Below are 23,448 nucleotides of genomic sequence, written 5' to 3'. Positions count from 1 at the left end.
AGTTTCTTTGAAATAGCAGGACATTACTAGTAAGCTATATAATATCATTAGAAAGCTAAATTGACAAAAGCAAAAACAAAGGAGGGAGAAAAATTCAATAGTTTGTGAACCTAGAAGCTGAGATTTCTTCCTGAATTTGGAATTGCTGCCTGTTGAATAGTTACTGAAAACTGTATCCTTGGACTGGTGTCTCCAACTGCACTTCCCCACTTAGATGAGCTAGAAGATAACAACATCAGCATATCCAAACACAGACGTCTCTTCCTCATCACACAGCCTGCGCCCACTCCTAGGTGCTCATCTCTGGGATTAACACCGACTACCTAGCTGCCTCATCCAAATATTTTGATGCTTGCAGGCGTTTATAAGTTGCTAGCCATGTCTGACTCTGTGTGACCCTATGGACTGTAGCCCACCAGCCTCCTCTGTCCACAGGGATTCTCTAGGCAAGAATACTTGAGTGAGTTGCCATGTCCTCCTCCAGGGGATCGTCCCAACCCAGGGCTCAAACCCGGGTCTCCTGCATTGCAGGCAGATTCCTTACCATTTGAGCCACAAGGGAAGCCTGGATATATGTATCTGTATAGCTAATTCACTTTTCTGTACAGTAGAAACCAATGTAACATTGTAAAACAACTATACTCCAATAAAAATGAAAAAAAAGTCTCATCTAAAAATTTACATTGATTAGCACTTTATTTACTTCTAAATTAAACAGGATTTTCAAAGGTTATAAATGTTATGCCAGAAAATTTAGGTACCTCATTCTCTGTTTTCCAGAATTAGGGACATTTTGGGGTTTTTATGAGTAATTTCTATCATTTCAAACATTCTTGGAATTTTAAAATAATCGACCATGTCTTAGGGGATATTTTCACAGATGTTTCTGTTGACCTTTTCGTTTAACAGAGGACAATAGAGAGCTATGTGGATAAACGCATGGGCACCACATACGGCCCTCCAGCAGGAAAGAAGATGACTGTCTTCATTGATGATGTGAATATGCCGATAATCAATGAGTGGGGAGACCAGGTAAATCAATCCTGTTGGGCACTTTGCTTGTCTAGTTAGTTCATCATTGATTTATTTTTTGATGAGTAAATGTTTTTCTATTTTTTTCAACTTGCAATTCCTGAATTCCAATAAAGTCCATTATTTAGGTCCTGGGATATAAAGGAATGACCTTTTAATTCTGAAAGTTGTCTTTCTTAGGTTACTAATGAGATAGTACGACAGCTACTGGAACAGAATGGATTTTATAATCTGGAGAAGCCTGGGGAGTTTACCAGCATTGTGGACATCCAGTTTTTAGCAGCTATGATCCATCCTGGGGGCGGACGCAATGATATACCCCAGCGACTCAAGAGGCAGTTCTCGATATTTAACTGCACGCTACCCTCTGATGCTTCCGTGGACAAGATCTTTGGTAAAATGAATGTCAGTGGGGCGTGGAAGGGGAGAATCCCTGCTTGGGTTCCAACGAGAAAATATCCCCCCAGAGGTCCACACAGAGGGGAGCATTGCGTGGTTCCTTAGTCTGCTGCCTTCATCACTTTCAAGAGTGTATTTTGTTTGTAAAAGCATTTCTATGTATTGAGTTGGGTGTCAAGGTAGATCTTTGCTCCCTGTGTATTTCGTTTTTAAAAATATAATTTTATTTCTTTATTTTTGGTTGTGCTGGTTCTGTGTTGCTTCTCAGGCTCTTTAGCCAAGGAGAGCACGGGCTGCTCTTGCTGCAATGTGTAGGCTTCCCATTGTGGTGGCTTCTCTTGCTGCAGAGCATGGGCTCCCGGGCGTGTGGGCTCTCGGGTGTGTGGGCTCTCGGGTGTGTGGGCTCCCGGGCGTGTGGGCTTCAGTAGCTGTGGTTCCTGATCTTTGCAGCACAGACTCAGTAGTTGTGACATACGGGCTTAGTTGCTCCAGGGCATGTGAGATCTCCCTGGACCAGGGTTCGAACCCATGTCTCCTGCATTGGCAGGAGGATTCTTTACCACTGAACCACCAATGGTAGGGAAGCCCCTACCTATGTATTTCTTTAAGATATTGTCGCTAGCTTCTTAAGCCAGGAGGTTAAATATTAAGTGGTCTTAGACATGATGAGATGCCTTCCTCATGGATACACGTATTTCAGGTCTGGACTGATATATTCCACACCAGCAGTTTATGTAGCTGATATCTAACCAACCCATATAATGATTTTAGCCTAAGAAATATCAATATCTCTCAGGATGGGGATTAGCCAGAGTCTTTTCCTCAGAGTAATTTATAGGGTTGTAATAAATTATTGATTGATTGCATTGTGTAGTATTTCAGAAATCATCCAGGAAACACTCGCACAATCGATAACCATATTTATTTAACTGAGGAATGAAAATGAGTTTAGAAACTGATTATGTAATCACTCTTTTCAGAGAAAGAATGTAAAATTATGCATGCTTTTGTGTTAGGTATTAATTTACCATTGCTGAAATTGAGACTGAGGAAAAACTAATTAGGGTTACCCTAATTAACTTCTGGCAGACTAGAAGGTCTTCTTAGTGCCCTAGGGTAGTGGAGTTGGCAATATCTGCCTTCAATCACAGCAGTGGGCAGAGGTTTGAAACCAATGACACCAGACTTATCTAAACTTGGGAGAAGTAAAATGGACCAGAATGAATGACTATTATCACTTTTAATTATCCTTTTTGGCCTGGAAAATTTTGCCTGTAAAGTAAATGAAAATATTTTATAATGCATGGAATGGCAACAAAAGAATGGACTAATCTTAGAAGATTCGTGAAACCTTTCTTTTTCTTATCTGTCCAAGGCAACTTTATATATTCATCGTTACCCATTTAATAATACTGAATTACTTCAGCTAGAGTTTTCAGCAGCATTTCTTAATCAGCTTTTCAGTATTTGAATGCTAACTCACTTGAACCTATACCTACATTTTAGGTTTAACCCCCCCCCCCCCAAATTAATTAATCGGAATTTCTTTAATATGTGGTTAACTATTAAAATGTGTCATTGTATTTATATTCTACATTACGTTTTTCATTTTAATTTAGTCGATTTGAACTGTCAGTCAAAATGTTACGACTTTTTTTCCTCTTTCAGGTGTGATTGGGGTAGGATATTACTGTACCCAGAGGGGTTTCTCAGAAGAAGTGAGCGATTGGGTGGCGAAGTTGGTGCCCCTGACACGCCGACTATGGCAAATGACTAAGATTAAAATGCTCCCGACTCCTGCAAAATTCCATTACGTTTTTAACCTTCGAGATCTTTCTAGGATCTGGCAGGGAATGCTGAACACTACTCCAGAGGTTATCAAGGAACCAGATGTAAGTGATGCATAAGAGAGTAAAATGACTAACTTTGTTATTGATTATAAACTCTAAATATTCTTAGTAATGTAATTTTTATGGGCATGAAAATATTTTTGGGATGTTTTAGCATGGATATTTTTTTCTTTTGTGGCTTTTCACTAATGTAAAGGGAAAGTATGCCAAATTTTTTTCTTTAAAAATTCCAATTAAATTTGGTTTATGTTTAAGGAGACAGTGTATACTATTATTTTCTAATGAGTAGAATAAAAGGTAAAATTGATTTTGTTTTTCATCATAGTTTTCTTATACTAAATAATGGCAAAAACTCCTGTTGATTTTATTATGTTTGTCTTCATATTATAAACTTCACATTATAAACCTGACATTTAACTTTACAAAGTGACTATCTTTTAAAAAATTTAAAAAATTATTAATGGAGGATAATTGCTTTACAATGTTGTGTTGGTTTCTGCCAATGTGAATTTCTGTCAATTCACAACAACGTGAATCAATGATAAATATACATAAATCCAAAAAAAAAAAAAATATACATAAATCCCCTCCCTCCGAAGCCTCCCTCTCACCCCCTCAACCCACCCCTCTGGGTCATCACATAGCACCAGGCTGGGCTCGTGTGTTATATAGCAGCCTCCCATTAGCCATCTGTTTTACATATAGAGTATATATTTCAGTGTTACTCTCCCAATTTGCCTCACCCTTCTCCTTCCCCTGCTGTGTCCACAAGCCCATTCTCAATGTCTGTGATTCTATTCCTGGCCTGCAAATAAGGTTCATCAGTACCATTTTTCTAGATTCCGTATATATAGTGGTGCATGTATACAATGGAATATTACTCAGCCATAAAAGGAATGGATTTGAATCATTTGAACTGACTGAATGAATTTGAGTTAGTTGAACCTAGAGCCTGTTATCCAGTGTGAAATAAGAGAAAAACAAGTATCATATATTAATGCATATATATGGAATCTAGTAATTATCTTTATAAATAAACTTTCAAAATTGAGGGGTGAAACCATTTTTTTTGTTAGTCATCCATGATCTTTCTTTTCCATACAACTTGATGCACTGAAAGAATTACAAATATTGGTAAAACTGAAAATAGGCAGAAGAGTAGAAATTTTATGTGAATTTCATTTGACAAAAAAATGAGCATTTGTACAGACACTCAAATATAACAGTTCCTAGCACTATAAAAATTCTCTTTGAACTAAAAGGAAATTCTAGTATGTAAAAGTCACTATGTATGTAATATGTAAAATTATAAAGTATGTAGTATGTAAAAATGCAGTACTTTTTTTCCCCGAAGGGCCTGTGTGCTCAGGCTAAGACATCACCAGCTTCTTTTTCAGACTTTGATGGTAGTGAGGTGGAAGTTAAGCAAATAGGTTTTAGGGACTTCTCCGCATAAACGCAGAGAGACAGTTGAAGTGTCAGTCAAACTGTCACAAGCACATCAAATGTGGACGATAAGAAAAACCCAGCTTTACCCCAGATGCTCACAAAGTAGGTAGTCACACTGGCTGACTCCAAGACAAGACATTTTGGGGAAAACGCACTCTCCTTGTTACAGAGAATTGGGAGTCATTTTAGCAGTAGTGAACATGGAATTTAATTTTTTCCCTCAAAGTTATTGACAAATTCATGGCATCGTGGAATGCTGCTATGCTGGGCAGCATATGTCTGACTCTTTGAGACCTCACGCACTGTAGCCCACCAGGCTTCTCTGTCCGTGGGATTTCCCAGGCAAAAATACTGGAGCAGATGGCCATTTCCTGCCCCAGGGAATCTTCCTGATTCAGAGATCGAACCCATGTCTCTTTCGTCTCTTGCATTGCCAGGTGAGTTCTTCACCACTGTACCACCGATATTACTTTTTGAGTACCTATTTTTTTTGGTGCTGATTTTAAATCAGCATTAACAGTTCCAGCAATTGGTTTGTCATGAACTTTTGTCTTAACTGTGTCATTAAATATATTTCACTAAGCTTTTATTTTCTGGCAATCAAAGAACATTTATACATTAGTAATATAATGGCTTCCCTTGGAACTCAGACAGTTAAGAGTTGCCTGCAGTGTGAGGGACCCAGGTTTGATTTCTGGGTCCGGAAGATACCCTGGCAAAGCAAATGGAGAATCCCATGGACAGAGGAACCTGGCGGGCTATAGTCCATGGGGTTGCAAAGAGTTGGACACGACTGAGTGACTAACACTTTCACAATATAACGTAAAAACCTTCTATCTTGTAAAATGTTACCAAGTTAAGAAATTTGCACCAGTCTTTCATATCAAATAAGATGCTTAGACAAATTTTGTTATTCTTGCTATTGGGACAGCAATATTGAACAATTAATTCTCTCAACTTCCAGTTAACTTTGGGCCCTGGATCATCTAGATGAGGTGATTGTTTTGTGCAGATAACCCAGATTTTTGTTGTAAATTTCCTCCACAATGTGTTAAGTAAATGTATCTTTGTAATTATCTCAGTTGTACACACGAGAGTTGTTTATACACAACTTTTTATATTATGCTCTGTCCATAATGTGGGTGTCTTATCCAGACTAATTGATCACAAGCATAAGACTTTTATGTAAGAGTATTAGTTTGTTGGTCATTCAGAGTGAATTAGTATTTTATCTAGGAATGGTTTTGTTTTAATTTAAGGGCTGAAAATAAATAGACACTACTTTTAATTTACTAGCTGGAGAAGGAAATGGCAACCCACTCCAGTATTCTTGCTTGGGAATGTCCATGGACAGAGGAACCTGGTAGGCTACAGTCCATGGAGTCACAGTCAGACATGACTGAGAGACTGAACACAGATGAGACCAATTTGGAATAAAGCTAAGGATATTTTAACTTTTTATTTTATTTTACCTACTTTTTAACAGGACAGTAATATTCATGGACAATTTTGTATCCTAAGACTATGCGTCCCTGTACAAATGCCAGTAATGTCCCCCACATCATTTTGGCAACCAAAAATGTCCTTTTTTGGTGATCACATACCAAATGAAAGCCATTAGTCCAGGATTTTTTTCTAAGGTGCTCTCAAACCTATTGCTCACATTAAAAGGAAACCAGTGATGTTAGCCTTAACTTTTTAAAATGTCACATTCTAAATCAGGAAGGATGGTCCTCTATGATACTGCCCACTTGAATTCCCGACTCTGACATAACGGGAATTAATAACACATTTAAATGATGCCTTTGACAGGAACTGTTAAGGCTGTGGAAGCACGAGTGTAAACGTGTTATCGCTGATCGTTTCACGGCATCTGACGACGTGACCTGGTTTGATATGACTTTAGTCAGCTTGGTGGAGGAGGAGTTTGGTGAAGAGAAAAAACTCCTGGTGGATTGCGGAATTGAGACTTACTTTGTGGATTTCTTGAGGGATGCACCTGAAGCTACAGGTAAACTATTGAAGCAGAATTTGAAATCCTCCAAAGGGATATCCGTTGCCCAGTGACGACCTGATGCGAAGGGACGGCTTGTTGAAGAGGACCCTGATGTTGGGAAAGACTGAAGGCAATAGAAGGGGGCAGCAGAGGGTGAGATGGTTAGATAGCATCACTGACTCAACGGACGTGAATTTGAGTAAACTCCGGGAGATAGTGGAGGACAAAGGAGCCTGGTGTGCTGCTGTTCACGGGTCACAAAGAGTTGAACCCGGCTTAGCGACTGAACAACAAAAGGGGTTTCTGATGACAGAGGTTTAGTTCAGGGATGTTGAATTTCTGTCTAGTGAACTTTGCTGAAACAAGTCTGAGGCACAGTAGGTGCTCAATAAATGTAGTATGCATGTTGTTGTCAATTTCCTCCACAATGTGTTAAGTAAATGTATCTTTGTGATCTTGGATTAAGATTAACCATTTTGTACATGTCAGCCTTGAGTATAAAGGTTGAGTTTTTCTGCACTGCAGAAGACAGTGCACAAGGCTTACGGCTGTCGTATAGAGGTAGATTTGAGAAATGGGTCTCCCATATGTTAGCTGGGCCAGCTTCTGAACTTTCTTGAATCTCCTGCCTCTACTTTTATAAAAATGGAAATATTGAAATATGCATCATGGGTCCTGTGGGGATAAATGAGATGGTGTCTGTAGATGGCTTGGGCAGTCTGTGTCTGTACTCACTGCGGGAGGAAATATAACAACACTATGATTAGTACTTGAATATTCCCAGGTGTTGAAAATGAAAAGGAAAACCTCACGTTCCCTGAGAGGACCATTGAATATAATTAGAGGTGGGTGATGGGGAGGCAAGATTTTGTGGTTATGGTTCTGTGAAAAACTGAGATATACTGTATTATTTTTTTATGAAAAGTGGTGCTCCAGTTAATTTTTTTCCTCAGAAATAGCTGAGCTTAAGTCGAATATTTTTCTTTCAATTAGAAACCTATTCTAATACTGAGGATGAATATTAAGTTAGTTTTCATATTCAAAAAGTCATGTTTAAGCACGTTCTGTTTATACGTTTTAAATGATTGAAAATGATGAGGCAGCCCCTTACTAGATTTGATAAGGATGTATGTGATCTGTCAAGTTTCTCAGTAACAGTTGAAAAGGATGGTTATTGCTGGCTATGCAGTTGGATAGATCTTTTCAGAGAAAGAAGCTGATACAGTTTATTTTAGATCAGGTCACACACATCCAAAAATCATGTAAAGGTAGGAGCATTATAAGGTGATTAGAATTTATGTTTTATTTCCTCTAATTCAGAAGGATAAGTAATTGTGTGCTCGAGGTGCAGAGTACAACTCCAGCATTTTGGGGTGGGACTTGGGGGTTTGGGTGGGCGTGGGGTGAATGAGTCTAGAGGCAAATACAGAACCTTTTGTGACTTCAGCACACTTTGTTTCTCAAAGCTTGAATGGAACATTTATGAAATAACAAAGGGACTATTGAATTCTGTTAGAGAGAGCTTTGCAAATAGACCAATCTTATTATGCTAAACCAATTTTCTTGCTTTTTCATAAAAAAAAGTTAATATAGTTTATGTTAGGACAGGGTCAATTGAAAGTAATTATGTACTATAAGATTTGGAAGACTCTCTTCTAATACTCAGTGAATTTCTAAGTTGTTTAGAAATTCATATATTAGTGTATTCAACTAATATACTATTAGTATATTCAACTAATTAGTATATTCAACTAATATACTAATATATATATTATAATATACTAATATGTATTAGTATATTCAAATGTTAACTGATAGTGAATTTATATATGCCAAATTTGGCTCTTTCTTTGGCATTATGCTTTATAATCATAGTTGGAAGAGTCTTAAACTGATACTTGTCTCTCTCTTTTAAAATAGTTTAGTGATTTTAATAATTTTCCCAGTGAAATAATTCAATGTTTAGGAAATTTTTTTTTCTGTTTTCTCTCAAAATTCACCTCTATCTTCACTATTAACTTAAAATTTCTGAATCATAAAAATTTCCTAAGCAGATGCAATGACCTTTTTCTTTTTATACTTATTAAAAACTCATTTAATTCTCTATCTCTTCTGCGGATTTCGACATTAAATCCCTACTTTTTCGGTCTTCATTTTGACCATTAAGTGAGTATCTCTGGGAAGATCCTTGAAATGCCAATGGTCTATTATGAATATAAATGAAATTCAGTGTATGGGACATTATTTGAAATTGACTCTTTGTAGACAAGAAAGAATTAAGACTGTATATGATCACAGAAATTCTAATGCTTTGACTATGGTTTGCTTTCTTTTCTAAAAATATATACTCCAGCCTTTAGGTAAAATTCAGTATTGTTCAGTGCTAAATTGTAAAGCTATGAGTGTATTAAATTAGGTTGAGGAAGTGGTAAAGTCCAGTGATTTGGAGAAACTTAGTTGATATTTCTTTTCTAACCCCAGGTGAAACATCTGAGGAGGCTGATGCTGAGATGCCCAAAATTTATGAGCCCGTTGAATCTTTTGATCACCTGAAGGATCGTTTGAATATGTTCCTACAGCTCTATAACGAGAGCATCCGTGGTGCGGGCATGGACTTGGTGTTCTTTGCGGATGCCATGGCCCACTTAGTCAAGGTCAGTGGCCACGCCCAGTAGCACCTCCCCAGAGTGACAGACACTTGCCTTTACACCTGACATTTCCCCCTCCTCTTTAATTTTCCTCTTCTCGGAGAAAGTTCAGTTTAAAAATAAACCCAATGCTCTATTCCAATTTAATTTCTGGACTGAATGCAACATGTCACACCTATAGGTTTAAAATCAGAGCGTGTGTACTTCAAATGTGTGATATGATAATTTTATTCAGTGTTGCTATACGGCTTCCAGCTCAGTGTTTTCACTCTACAGAATGAATGTGGTTGACATCTGAGTCAGAAGCACAGGCACAAAGCCTGCTTCTATTTTGCATCCTGCTAAGGAGAACTATAAAAAGTAGGGCATTCATTTTGAGGACATTATACTAAGTGAAATAAGCCAGTCACAAAACCACAAATACCATTTGAGCCCACTTCTACAGTACCTAAGGTAGAAAATTGAGAGGTAGAAAGAGTGGTAGTCGGTAGTGGCCAAGGGAAGGAGAATGAGTTGTGTTTAATGGTACAGAGTTTCATTTTTGCAAGATGAAGAGTTTTGGAGCTAGATGTTGGTGGTTGCACAACAATATGAATGTACTTAATGGGATTGGACTATACCGTTAAAAATGGTTTGGATGGGAAATTTTACGATGCATGTATTTTACTACAGTTGGAAATAGTAATTAACAATAATGCATAAATAATTGACTTTCAGCTGGGATGAAAATTCTGTTAAATGATATCCACCAGGAAAGTACAGTTTTCTCTCTACTCTATCATATGAATCACTTAGGTTTCCAATCACTATAATGATGGATATTATGGATTCTCAAAGAATAGAAATAAAAGATATTTACTTGACCTAATTTATGGAAGGTGGGAGATAATGCCGTTAAAACCCTGTTGATACTCTCACTTTGTTGATGGCAATTATTTTTTCAGAATACATCCTTTTCATTAGAAAGAAGCCAGTTTGGGGCTGTCTTCCATTTCTTAGGCTTATCCATGAGGAATGACCTCAGAATTACAAATTGTCACCTCTAATAATTATAAAATCTTAGAACTGGAGATGATTTCAGAGGTTATCTAGTCAGTTCTCCCTCTGAAAAATTAAGGAGTGTGAGGAAGGCATTTCTATAAGGCTGGACTAAGTCAGGGAGAAGGAGAACGACAGTGAGTAAATCCTGGGGTTGTAGGTCCCCAGCATGTGGACACTTAGCTTGGAAACTTTGAATTCTCAGAATTTGAGACATCTCTGTTGAATTATGAGTGCAAATGTTCTTCCAAAACCAAATATAAAGAACATCTTGAAATCAGTTCCTAGTTTATAGTTGAGTTAAATGTTTCAGGAAGATTAGAGGCACTGTCATGTTTAGTTAATTGAAAGGAAAGAGCCAAAGAATAACATTTTCTAAATAAATAATGTCAAAGGCAACTTCCTGACTAGGTATCTATTGGAGACAAAATCTGATTGGCTTTGGGGTTCCACAACAGCTAGAAATGAGGTTATTTATGTTAATCTCTTGCTTGAGGAAGTTCTCTAGAACTTTCCTTTTTCTGGGTTTTACAGCACAAGTGTGTGTTAGTCTCTTAGTCACGTTCAACACTTTGCGACTTCATAGACTGTAACCCGTCAAGCTCCTCTGTCCATGGGATTCTCTAGGCAAGAAGACTGGAGTTGCTCTTTCCTTCTCCAGGGGAATCTTCCCGACCCAGGAACTGAACCCAGGTCTCCCGCTTTGCAGGCAGATTCCTTACTGTCTGAGCCACCAGCGAAGCCCACGGATGATGCACTTCTTCACTTTGTTTGGGAATCACATTCAAGGCATGTGTGCCGCAGCCCGGGTCCTTGACTGTGTTTCCCCCTCCCTCTCAGCCTCTAGCATGCCTCCTCTGAGATTAGCCAAAGAATCTGTGATTGGAGGTTTTGAGCTCAAATGCCTTATTTCTCACTGTTTCCTAGGCCAGCTCTCTCACCTACACTTTGGTTTTCTGTGTACCGTTACATCCAAACTCTGTCATGTGAGTGTGAGCCTTGAAATATGTAGCCTAGTTATAAGACAGGATAGAAGCCAAGAGACACGATTGAAGATGAAAACTGCAGCAAAACAGGATGTGGTCTGAAACCAAGTGTGTTTCTTAGTGCCTTTCTTTATTAAAATGATGATTTTTGTTTGAAACCAAGAATATTTCTGCAAAATGTCTTTTGCCTCTTTGGTTAAAGTTCAAATCATGGTGTATATGGTTTGTCATATCCGTTGTGGGTGGTGCTCGATTTAGGGTGTAATTCAGAGAAATCAATTGCTCGTGATTAAACACATCCTGATTCCAGAGCATCTTATCAGTGCTACATTCCCAGCAGGCGTTTTGTTGTGTAGAATTCATCTGCTTGTATTTGTCTTTTCTACAAGACTATAAGCTCTATGAGGGTGGATACCCAATATATTCCCTTCAGGATTCACAGGATAGAGTGCTGCTGAGACAGGCACCCTTGTGGTGCTTGATAAATAGGTCGAGAATTGAACCAAATCCCCAGTATGGCCCCAAATACCCTATCTTCCAGTATTTCCATAGCTGGTTTTGAAGTTCCCGCTCTGTTGAGGACCCCTCGGGCATTTTGCTGATTCTGAGCCTGTGTGTATCCCATTCCCTCTTCTTAAAATTCGCCCAACTGCTGCCCCATGTGTCACCTTCTTTGCACGATAACCTTCTAGTTATTGTTCAAGATCTAGAGAAAATTCCCAGCCCCACATCTCAGATGCCTTCTCAAGCAGTGTTGCTTCCTTTGCATTTGTTTTTACTCCAGTTGCTATCATTCCTGCCCACCCCAGCACTCCCCACAGTGCTCTATTGCATGTTCCTATTAATAGGTCTCTCCTCTACTGGAATATGAGCACCTGCAAGGCAGGATGGGCATTAATACATTTTAAAATATTTGCTCCAGAAATTAAAAAATGAATATCTTTATCTCACAGTCTGAGATAGTAAGACTAGATAGCCCCATTTGAAGTTCTCACTTCACTGTGTTTTCTCTTATAATTTCTGTTTTTAACTAGACTTTGAGATTACTTTTAAAGTGTTCTATTTGTTTGTTCACATCTATGTTCACTTGTCAAATGTGTTTTAAGGATTTCCCATATGCTAGTAAGGGGCTTCCCAGGTGGCATGCAGTGATGAAGAATCCACCTGCCAGTGCAGGAGACGTAGGAGACATGCGTTCGATCCCTGGATGGGGAAGATCCCCTGGAGTAAGAAATGAAAACCAATTCCGGCATTTTTGCCTGGAAAATTCCATGGACAGAGGGGCCTGGTGGGCTACAGTCCATGGGGTTGCAAAGAGCTGGACACGACTAAGCCACTGAGCAAGTACGCACATAGTTCTGGAAGGTGGGAATGGAAATTTTTAGTTTCAGACCTAAGCCCAGTTGCAGGAAAAGTTATTGGGATGAAAGTTTCCAATACCTACTTAATAATAATTATTTAAACCCTTAATATATTCACCAGCATCAACTAAAGGAAATGGTTATTGAAAAAGTCATGTATTTTGGATAAGCTAACCAAGAAAAGACAGACGACTGGGTGGCTGCGGTAACTTCTTTCCTGTCTGGTCTGCACCTCTTGAAGTAACTCCAGGGAAAGGGTATGAACAGGCACTGGGAAAATGCTGAGAATTCTCGCCTGTACCACCTCTCCCCTGCCTGCAACAACTTAGGGGAGAATCACATGGTGAAGATGAGTAGGAGTCTGGAAGAGCAAGGCTCTACCAGGTTTGGTGGAACCAGGTTCTCAGGTCCGCAACAGGAAAATGGTCTTCATTTCGTAGGGCTCACACTAAACTGGGAGTAAAATCCAAAATCAAGAGTAGTCCCAACAGGAATAGAGTGTAACATCTGCCAGTGGAGGGAATCCTGAAAAAGGATGTTTAACAAAACCTTATTAGAATGCAGAGGTCAGGCTATGCCAGAAAACTTCCACCGGTAACAGAGAAGTGATCCTTTCTTAGCTCCCATATAATTCTTGATCATTAGTTTAGAAAAAAGCTGATAGTACAGCAATACTGCAGGCTTAAACTGCAGTTAGGAGGTAGAGATAGTCATCACATGGGGTGAAAAATGCATCCAGGAGAATTCTGCAGTAATCCCCTCTAGGTGGGGCTGGAGACCTAATGGTGAAAGTAATTCATTGAATACCAATAAAACCAAAGAATCACAGATTTTTTACCAAAAAGGTGACTTTAATGGTGAGAAACTACTGACTGGCAGAGTGGACTTCTGGTCTACCCATAATCACTTAGTAGCTACCTTAGGTAGCACCGTCTTTGCCAAATAATACAAGTGTTTATGTTTATTCCTTTCAAATTCCATCATTTATACCATATTTTGGAAAATTTTTTGCCCTCTATTAAAACTACATTAATTTTCAAATGTGGAGGATATTCTAATTAATCGTGTGTTGTGTATTCCAAGGATACACATTGTTTTGAAATTTTCTGTTTTCTTTCCTGTTCTCCTAAATTAGATTGGCAAACTAAAAGGAAATCTCAAAGTCCCCTTTATTTCTCTCCTTGAAAACCCAGAGCAAGACACAGTCTGGGCTCTGCCTACTGTTCTGTACTGCTCTCCTCTGAGTTACCTAAAAGGTCCATCTCCCTACTCTCCACTGTTCTATTTCAGAAATGCCTTCATTTGTCCAACCAGTGTGTATATCTATTCTGGTCCTAAGATGCCTACATCTTCTAAAATGCTTAAACAGGCATATCTCATTTTATTGCCCATCACTTTAATGCACTTAGCAGATATTGCAATTTTTACAATTGAAGGTTTGTGGTCACCCTGTGCCAAGCCAGTCTGTTGGTGTCATTTTTCCTGTAGTATTGACTCACTTCATTTCACTGTGTCAAGTTTTGGTCATTCTCACAATATTTCAAACCTTCTACCAGCAAAAGGAGGATCATTCACTGAAGGCTTAGATGATGGCTAACATCTTTTAGCAATAAAATATATTTCAATTATGGTATGTGCAGGTTTTTTAGACATAATGCTATTGCACAGTTAATGGTAGAGTGTAAACGTAACTTTCATTTGTATTGGGAAGTAAAAAAATATGTGTAACTGTCTTTATTGCAGTATTTGTTTTATTATGGTGGCATGGACTTGAATCTACCGTATCTCCTAGGTATGCCTGTATTGAATAAATAGGAAAAAAGTGGAATATTGCACATTAAAGGAGATGTACTTTTTCTTTTCCATATTCTAGATCTCACGTGTCATTCGTACTCCCCGGGGAAATGCCCTCCTGGTTGGGGTGGGCGGGTCGGGGAAGCAGAGCTTAACAAGGTTGGCTTCCTTCATCGCCGGCTACACTTCCTTCCAGATCACTCTGACAAGGTAACACGCCTTCACTTTAATTAACCTGAAATGGATTTTGATAAATGGTTCTTAGAAGCCACTTGGAGTTAAGAATGCATTTATCTTAATGTAAAGGAACCATAATAGTTTTCTTTCTTAAATGTTGACATTATTGTTTTCTATCAACCTCTGTCATAGACCATGAAGATTTCACATGAATAATTTGCTTTAGAAACATTTCAGCCTCTCATTTCATCTTGGTTTTCATGTTATGCTTGATATGAATATTATGTATATTCCTTTAGTGCATTTTAGAAGAAATTTATCCATACTAAATGTTCATTTAGGGCTTCCTCATGGCTCAGCAGTAAAGAATCTGCCTGCCAATTCAGGAGATGCTGGATATACAGGTTCGATCCCTGGGTCAGGAAGATCCCCTGGAGGAGAAGATAGCAACCCACTTCCAGTATTCTTGCCTGGAAACTTCCATGGACAGAGGGGCCTGATTCTTTGTGACCCCCTCTAGTCCATGGGGTCACAAAGAGTCGGACATGACTGATGCCACTGAGCATGCAGGCAAGCAGATGTTAATTCAGATTTTAAGAATAGCAAACTGTTGGTAAACTGGGAAAATAGATTAAAAATTTGTTGACTTACTTATTCGTGTGTTTAAAAGCATTCATTGAACACCAACTACGTGTCAGGCACTGGCTTAATGCTAGGGTACACGGTAAGCAAGGTAAGCCTGACCTGTGTCATCATGGAGCTTATAGCAGTTTAACGGGGACAGCTGAGCAACTTATTCAATAAGATGTGATACGTAGGTTTTATCTCTGTTAAGGAAATAAGTGCAGACTAGAGTCTATTGAAATGTGAGGGAAGGACGGCTAACCTACTTTAGGGGATGGTCACAAAGGCTTCCAGGAGAAAGAGATGCTTCAACTGAGATCTGAATGAGTAAGAATTATCTCAGAGAAGAGGAACAGCAGAGAATGTTCCAGGCAAAAGGATCAGCACATGTAAAATCACATTTGAGACCCTGGAAGCTGTTACATATGGCTGGTATATAACTTAAGGTGGAAGGTGGGAAAGGAAGAAAAATGGCAGCCTTTGGAGGTGTCATAAGGAATTTGGACTTCATCCTAGTGGCTCAGATGGTAAAGAATCCGCTTGCAATGCAGGAGTGAGTGAGTGAGTGAAGTCGCTCAGTCGTGTCTGACTCTTTGCAACCCCGTGGACTGTAGCCCACCAGTTCCTCCATCCATGGAATTTTCTAGGCAAGAGTACTGGAGTCGGTTGTCATCAGTCCCTGGGTTGGGAAGATCACCGGGAGAAGGGAACTGGCTACCCACTCCAGTATTCTGGCGTGGAGAATTCCATGGACTGTATAGTTCATCAGGTCACAAAGAGTTGGACACGACTGAGCCACTTTCACTTCACCGAAGCACCGGGAAACCATTCATGAGTCTCCACTAGGGGAGATGTGTCAGATTTGCACATGGAGAAGTCGGACAGAAGGAATGAAACCGAAAGGTTAGAAGGCTAACTCAGGGATCTAGGCCAGAGATGGTGGTGTCCAGAGCAGAAGCAGTGAGAGCGGAGCATAGAAGGCAGATTCAAGAGATCCTCAAGAAACTGGCACTTTTGAACGTGATGCATCTTGGTTCTAGCTTGGGAAACTGGATAGTTGGTGCTGCTGCTCATCAAAGTAGGGACCCCCAAGATAAAGAGAGGCCAAACAGAACTTCGGGATGAACCAAGATAAGGTGAGAAGCAAGAGGCCAGTTTGGAAAGTTTATTTGGGCAGAAAATTATTAGAAGTTAATTTCTAGGTATGAGTCTTGCCTCTCAGGTGTTGACTAAATGTTGGTTTGGTGCCGTGATTTCTGAGATGGAGGCTCATCGCCACTTGCTGTGACAGATGTTGGAAATGAGTAAACACTGGGTTTGGAGAGCCAGATACTCAGGTGGTTGTTGTTACACCTTTTATTTGGTCTAAATCACTGAATTCTGCTTGGAGAATCAATCTAGAATGTTATTTTTTTCCCCAAGTACTAAAACAGAGAGAAATAATTTTAGTTACATTGTGTATAATTCTAGTTTGTGGCTAGAAGCAACAATAGATAAAAGATAACCTGTTCAGAAAAGGGATTGAACTCTGAGATTTTTGTTCTCATTTTGTATAAAACTTACCCTTTTCAAAGTACTTTTACATGCACAAGCTAATGTGATCTTCGAAAGAACTTTGTGGCTTTGTGGGTTAGCAGAACATTTTATAGCCGAGGCTCAGAAAGGGTATGATTTGCCTGAAAACCCAGATAAACATGGGAATTGACCACAATGTTTCTGATCTGCCTTGACTTTGATGAAGCTGTGCTACCTCAGAAAAAATACCTTATCACTCCTCTCTCTGTGATAAATTAGTTCCTCTGTGGGTCTGCTGGGGATGCTCTTGTACTGAGAAAGAGCATGGTCAGGGCCTTTTCTGGCTTCTCAGAAGCTTCCAGAGACCATCCTACTGTGTTAGCCTTTACATAGCCATGTGGTCAAGGTTCAGGAAATAAGAGACTCTCTTTTGGAAGCACAGCTATTTGTTAGACGACTCAGGCCATGTTAGTTGAGGCAGTGGGGTCCTTGAGATCTAGGCGACTGGGCTGAAACTTTTCCCTATATCTCAAGAAGATACTTTCTCTTGCTCCCCTACCGCTCTCTCTTTTTTTCTCTCTCTCCCTTCCATTCCTTCCCTCGCTCCCTCCCTACATCTTTCTTTCTTTCTCAGGGGACTGTGTCTTTGAACATGTTTTTCTCACCTTTCAGATCTCATTTATCTAGATGTTTTCTTAAAATATTGCTTCATGAGCACTGTCTAAATAGTCAGGACATGGAAGTAACCTGGATGTCCATGGACAAATGAATGAATACAGAAGTTGTGGTCCATATACACAACTGACTATTACTCACTCATAAAAAGGAACGAATTTGAGTCAGCTCTAGTGAGGTGGATGAACCTGTTATATAGACTGAAGTAAGAAAGAGAAAAAACAAATGTCATGTATTAATGCATATATATGGAATCTAGAAAAATGGTACTGATGAATCTGTTTGCAGGGCAGCAGTGGAGATGCAGACATAGAGAACAGGCTCATGGATACAGTGGGGGAAGGAGAGGGTGGGACAAATTGAGAGAGTCGCCCTGAAACATATACATTACCATACACAAAATAGATAGCCTTTGGGAATTTGCTACATGACTTGGGGAGCTCAACCTGGAACTCTGTGACAACTTGGCGGGGTGGGGGGTGGGATGGGGTGGGAGGTGACCGAGAAGTTCAAGAAGGAGAGGATATATGTATACCTGTGACTGGTTCAAGTTGGCAGAAATATTGTAAAGCAACACAATATGGTAAAGCAATTATCATCCAGTCAAAAATAAATAAATTAAAATTTTGCTGTGTGGTAGTGGTATTTCTGGTCCCAGAGTTTAGGTTTTAAATGTTGAAAAAGCCCAGAGCATAGAAGTTAAATATTTTGTAGCTTTTTAAAAATCAGAAGGCCATTGGCTCTTGTGCCTTGAATTCTGAGTTATCTAATGACAAAAACTTCAGATACTAATTTACTGAATCTGAGTCTCCAGGATAAGAATATCGTAATTTTCCCTTTTGGCAGTCATGGGCTCCTCTATATTGGGACCTCTTTTACATTTCATGATTGCAAGCTGACTTCCACTAAAGGATTGCTTTGGACATGAGAGAAGAGTTAGAGTGGGATATTTAATAATGTTTCCAGTGATTCTACTGCAGTTCACTGATTGCTCAGAAAATTCTTTCATGTGAGATACAAAGATGCAATGAAAATAGTTGTGTTGTGGGATTAGGAGGGCCCCATTTATAACAGGGTGTCTCCCTCACTCCATATAACGAAGACTTGAAATTCTTTAGTTTAATTCACTTTATGAGGTAGCTTCTAAAATATAAATTGCAGATGGGTGCTTAGTAAATATTCCAGCTTGGCTTTTCCATTATCTTTACCAACAAATATTTTCAAAATGAGACATGTATACTCATTTTGATGGCATTTAGTTGTGCTAAAAATTACACTTTTGTTTCAGGTTGGTTTTTTATTCTAGATGTTTTTTTGTGTGTACTATTATGTTTTATAAAATGTGGAGTTTTAAAAATTATTTTCATTTTTGCAAGTAAATACAGTGAACCAGTAACAGTTGCATACAACAAAATATCTACCTGATGGCATAATATCAGCATTTTTTGGTTAACCAAATGGCATAAAGCATTGTTACAAGGATCTTTCCTTTCCATGAACATATTTTAGCTAATGGCACAATGACACTCTTTCTAGATCCTACAACACATCAAATCTGATGGAAGACCTGAAGACATTGTATAGAACAGCTGGTCGGCAAGGCAAAGGCATCACTTTTATTTTCACAGACAATGAAATTAAAGATGAGTCATTTTTGGAATATATGAATAATGTTTTATCATCGGGTGAGGTAGGAGCTTATTCTTTTCTTAAATTGGAGTGTAATTGCTTTGCAATGTTCTGTTGGTTTCTGTTGTACAGTGAAGTGAATTAACTCTATGTATATGCCCTCCCCCTTGGACCTCCCTCCCACCGTCCCCCCGTCTCACCTCTCTAGGTCATCACGGAACTCTAAGCTGAGCTCCCTGGGCATACAGCAGGCTCCCACTAGCTCGCTATTTTATACAAAGTAGTGTATATATGTCAATCCCAATCTCCCAGTTCATTCCACCCTCCCCTTACATCCCTGTATCAGCAAGTCCATTCTTTTCATGCCTATGCCTCTATTCTTGCCCTGCAGATAGGTTCATCTGTACCATTTTTCTGGATTCCACATATATGCGTAAATATACGATATTTGTTTTTCTCTTTCTGACTTCACTCTTTGTGACAACCTTGGGGTCCATCCACATCTCTGCAAATGACTCAATTTCATTCCTTTTATGGTTGAGTAACATTCCATTGTGGATATGTACTACATATGTGTTTTACCTCTTCAGATACCCTCCAGAATTAGGAGGATTTCCTTCTGTATTTCTCTCTGTTAAAGTACTGAATCAGTTCTATTATTGGGATTAGGTGGTTGGTTTGAAGAATAGCTTTTCCTATTGGGTTTTTAAGGAATAAAACTCCCAATCAAAATGTTGAAGATGTTAATGGAAACTCCAAGAGAGAGATGGAAAAACAGAAGAAGGTTGCAAGGAAAGCTGGTTGGATTTTTGATATGTCCATTCACCCCCTTAAAGGACTGTGACTTTAAAACACAAGCATTTATGTGTATTAAAGTGTGGTCCATCTTATTGTGAAGACTTTTGGTTGATTTTCTAAACATGAGTTTAAGGACACAAATGAAGAAAATACTTTGTACATATCGGGCTGTAAATTCTGATTTGTTTTTATATTCCTGTATTGAATTTGAATGTCTGCACTTTTCTCGAAGGTCTCCAACCTCTTTGCTCGTGATGAAATTGATGAAATTAATAGTGATCTCATATCAGTCATGAAAAAAGAGTATCCCAGGCGCCCTCCTACAAATGAGAACCTATATGACTACTTCATGAGCCGGGTCCGACAGAACCTTCACATTGTACTCTGCTTTTCACCGGTGGGGGAGAAATTTCGAAATCGAGCTCTGAAGTTTCCTGCCCTTATTTCAGGATGCACTATTGACTGGTTCAGCCGATGGCCCAAGGATGCCTTAGTTGCTGGTTAGTATGGGGGATATTTTTTATATCAGAATTTCTGGTTTATAGTGTGTGTGTGTGTGTATGTATTTATATTCTGTGCCATCCACTGGATTGAGCCAAAAGTCACTTTGTCCAAGGTTTGAGGATTTTTGCAAAACTTTGCTCTTTCTCATTTGGCAGCTAATTTTTTCCCCAGAGTGTGGTTATCAGTGAATAACATCTTCAGCCTGTCCCCCTTGGGTTAATTTATGGTGATTCTAATGTTTTCAGTGTGGTTTAAAGCTTTGTCTCAGTTGGTCCCCGGGCAGGTCCTGGGACATCACAGGAGGGCACTGAGGTTTTAATCTCTCTAATAGCATTTGTGTTCTTTTTTAAGTGGGTTGGTCAACCTCAGAGCAGTTTAAGCCAGGTAATTCCTTCTTGTGGCTGCTGGGCTGGAAATCAAAGAGGAAAACGTTATCATCCATCCTCTGATGGTTTCTGGGCCTGAAAAAGGATTGTTCAACAGAGACTTTCATGATTGGAACCCTTGCTGCTTCTGCTTATGTTTAATCCTTCATCCTGTGGAACATGAATGCTTCTCTTAGTCTGTAAATGCAATTGAACATGAAAGTTGTATAGGAGATGTTAGAGAGTGCTCCTTCAGTTTATGGTTTTTTCAGCTTTTGGTGAGAAAGTGCCTGTGGCTATTTTAAAAGGTGGAGATAGTTGAGTCTCACCTTTGACCTGTTGTATCAAGACTTCAGGAGAACCCTGATTCAAGGCAATCGTTTTCAGACATTTTATTATTGTGTCTTCATAATAATTAAGAAGAGGCTTATTTTCCAGGAAAACATGGCAGGTAGCCCTAATAGATAAAACAGTGAGAAGCAGAGGGGAGGAAGGATTCTGAAGCCTCATCCTTTCATGGCCCTGTCACTTGCTTCAACCATACCTCCCTCCCTAGCTCTGCGGTTTCCAATGGGAGAATGACTGATTCACTGTCTCCCAATCATTATACATGGAAAACTGGGGACAATGGAGCTTAAGGAATTATCAGAGGTGCAAGAAGCCAATAGCTATAGCCAATATATATGTGTAGTGTATATATATATATATATATAGTGGTGGTGATGGTTTAGTGGCTAAGTCATGTCCAACTCTTTTGTGACCCCCTGGACTGTAGCCCACCAGGCTCCTCTGTCCATAGATTTCCCAGGCCAGAATACTGGAGTGGGGTGCCATTTCCTTCTCCAGAGGAGCTTCCCAACCCAGGGATCGAACCCGAGTCTCCTGCATTGCAGGTGGATTCTTTTACTGCTGACATTTTATTCTTAGCACTCTACTGTCAGTAATAATGGTTTTCTGATCTGTGTTTTTTAAACATAGAATACTTTAATATGTTTGAAATACCGATGTACAGTGTTCCCTCTTATAAGATTTGAGAAAATGCCAATGATTTAAAAATTTAAAATCCTATTAAAATGTCAATACAACTAAGGATAAAACTTTAAAATTCTTTGAAGTAAGATATAAATGCAGAGCACAAAACCACAGTATGTAAGAGCTACATTCAAGTATACTGTGAAATATGATAATTGGTATGCAAGTGCTTTGTAGACTATTATGTAAGGTATTATTACTAACAATAAAGATAACAATTTCAGGTGACAAACACCGTAATATACTATAATTAGGATGATGTCATTTAAATTATGGAGCCCTTCTTAGCAAGTCTTCATTTCAGTTATCCCTTCTATCACAAGACATAGGTGCTTCCTTTGTTGATTTCTCACAATCTGCCCCATTCTTTTACATCTCTTTGCATCAACCTAAGCCAAGATTCCATGGAGGGCAGGGAAACTTTTATTTCTATGTCCTCAGCTCCTAGCAAGTGTCCTGACTTTCAGGCATCACCTATTTGTTCATTTATTCAGAACATGTTTATTGAGCTTCACATGCCATTTATGGAGCCAGGCATATTGGAGGGCAAGGCAGACTCATTTCTTCCCTCCAGCTCTCTTCCCTGGCAAGCTCATCCACAGCCTCCTGTGTAATAGGCCCCATCAATTTTTTATCTCTGGTATCGTATGTCCTCTGGCTTGAAATCTGTGTACTCAACTGCCTGCTTGACACAGTCTCCTTGATGTTTCATAGGCTCCTTAAACCCAAAATGTCTGAAACTGAACTGGGTCTCTTCAGGTCAGTCTCTCTTAGGGAGTCCCACAGTTGTCCATGAAACTCGACAATCTGAGAGCTCTTTGTCTTTAACACCTTTCTTCAACTCTCAAGTCTGCTCCATCACTAAGTTATGCCAACTTTATCTGCTAAATATGGTGGAATCTATCCAACTCTTTCCCTTTTAGTGGCATCCCGGGCCAAGCTATCACTGTAACTCACCTGGAAAACTCAAATAGCTTTCTAATGATCTCTCCTCCTCTCTCACCTGTCTCTCATCCATCTCACATTGCGGAACAGTGATGAAAGCATAAACCTGATCACATTGCTTTCTAATTAAAACCTTCCACTGCCCTTAGGAAAAAGTACAGTCAGTCTCTCTTTAGCGTGGCCTTCGAGGCTGGGAAGAACTGGTTCTGTCTGCCTTCCCATCCTTACATGAGGTCGCTCTCCTCCTGCTCCGTTCTTCTTGATTCTCGAACGTGGTCTTTTTCTTCCCACCCAATACCCTCTTTCTCCCATTCTCCCTGAGTGCTCTTCCCTTAAATGATGAAGATGATAATGATTATTTTGGGATAAGAACACTTAACGTAAGATCTGTCCTCCTAGCAAGATCTTAACTGTATGGTATAGTATGGTTAACTCTAGGCACAATGGCATACAGGGGATCCGTAGGACTTAGTCATTTTTTATAGCTGAAACTTTGTACCTTTTGTCTAACAAGTCCCCATTTCCCTCTCCTCCTAGCCCCTGGCAGCCACCAGTCTACTCTCTGCTTCTGTGATTTGACCATTTTAGATTCCTTATGTGAGTGACATCATGTAGCTTTTGTTCGTGTGGT

General features: G+C 39.3%; 1 protein-coding gene across 1 annotated transcript in view; it reads left to right on the top strand.

The window, feature by feature from the left end:
• The window catches only part of DNAH5 (dynein axonemal heavy chain 5), a 317,085-nt gene that overhangs the window by 202,246 nt on the left and 91,391 nt on the right, over positions 1-23,448 (top strand). Inside the window, exons 48-55 of the mRNA XM_043489075.1 lie at positions 910-1,032; positions 1,213-1,426; positions 3,100-3,323; positions 6,543-6,741; positions 9,208-9,380; positions 14,633-14,763; positions 19,081-19,234; positions 20,204-20,471. Coding sequence (XP_043345010.1) covers positions 910-1,032; positions 1,213-1,426; positions 3,100-3,323; positions 6,543-6,741; positions 9,208-9,380; positions 14,633-14,763; positions 19,081-19,234; positions 20,204-20,471 — 1,486 coding nt within the window. The remainder of the gene's footprint in view (positions 1-909; positions 1,033-1,212; positions 1,427-3,099; positions 3,324-6,542; positions 6,742-9,207; positions 9,381-14,632; positions 14,764-19,080; positions 19,235-20,203; positions 20,472-23,448) is intronic.

Source organism: Cervus canadensis, chromosome 16, assembly GCF_019320065.1.
Source record: "Cervus canadensis isolate Bull #8, Minnesota chromosome 16, ASM1932006v1, whole genome shotgun sequence".
Taxonomy (NCBI): domain Eukaryota; kingdom Metazoa; phylum Chordata; class Mammalia; order Artiodactyla; family Cervidae; genus Cervus; species Cervus canadensis.
The sequence above is the reverse complement of the archived record's forward strand: the minus strand, read 5'-3'. Positions and strand labels throughout refer to the sequence as shown.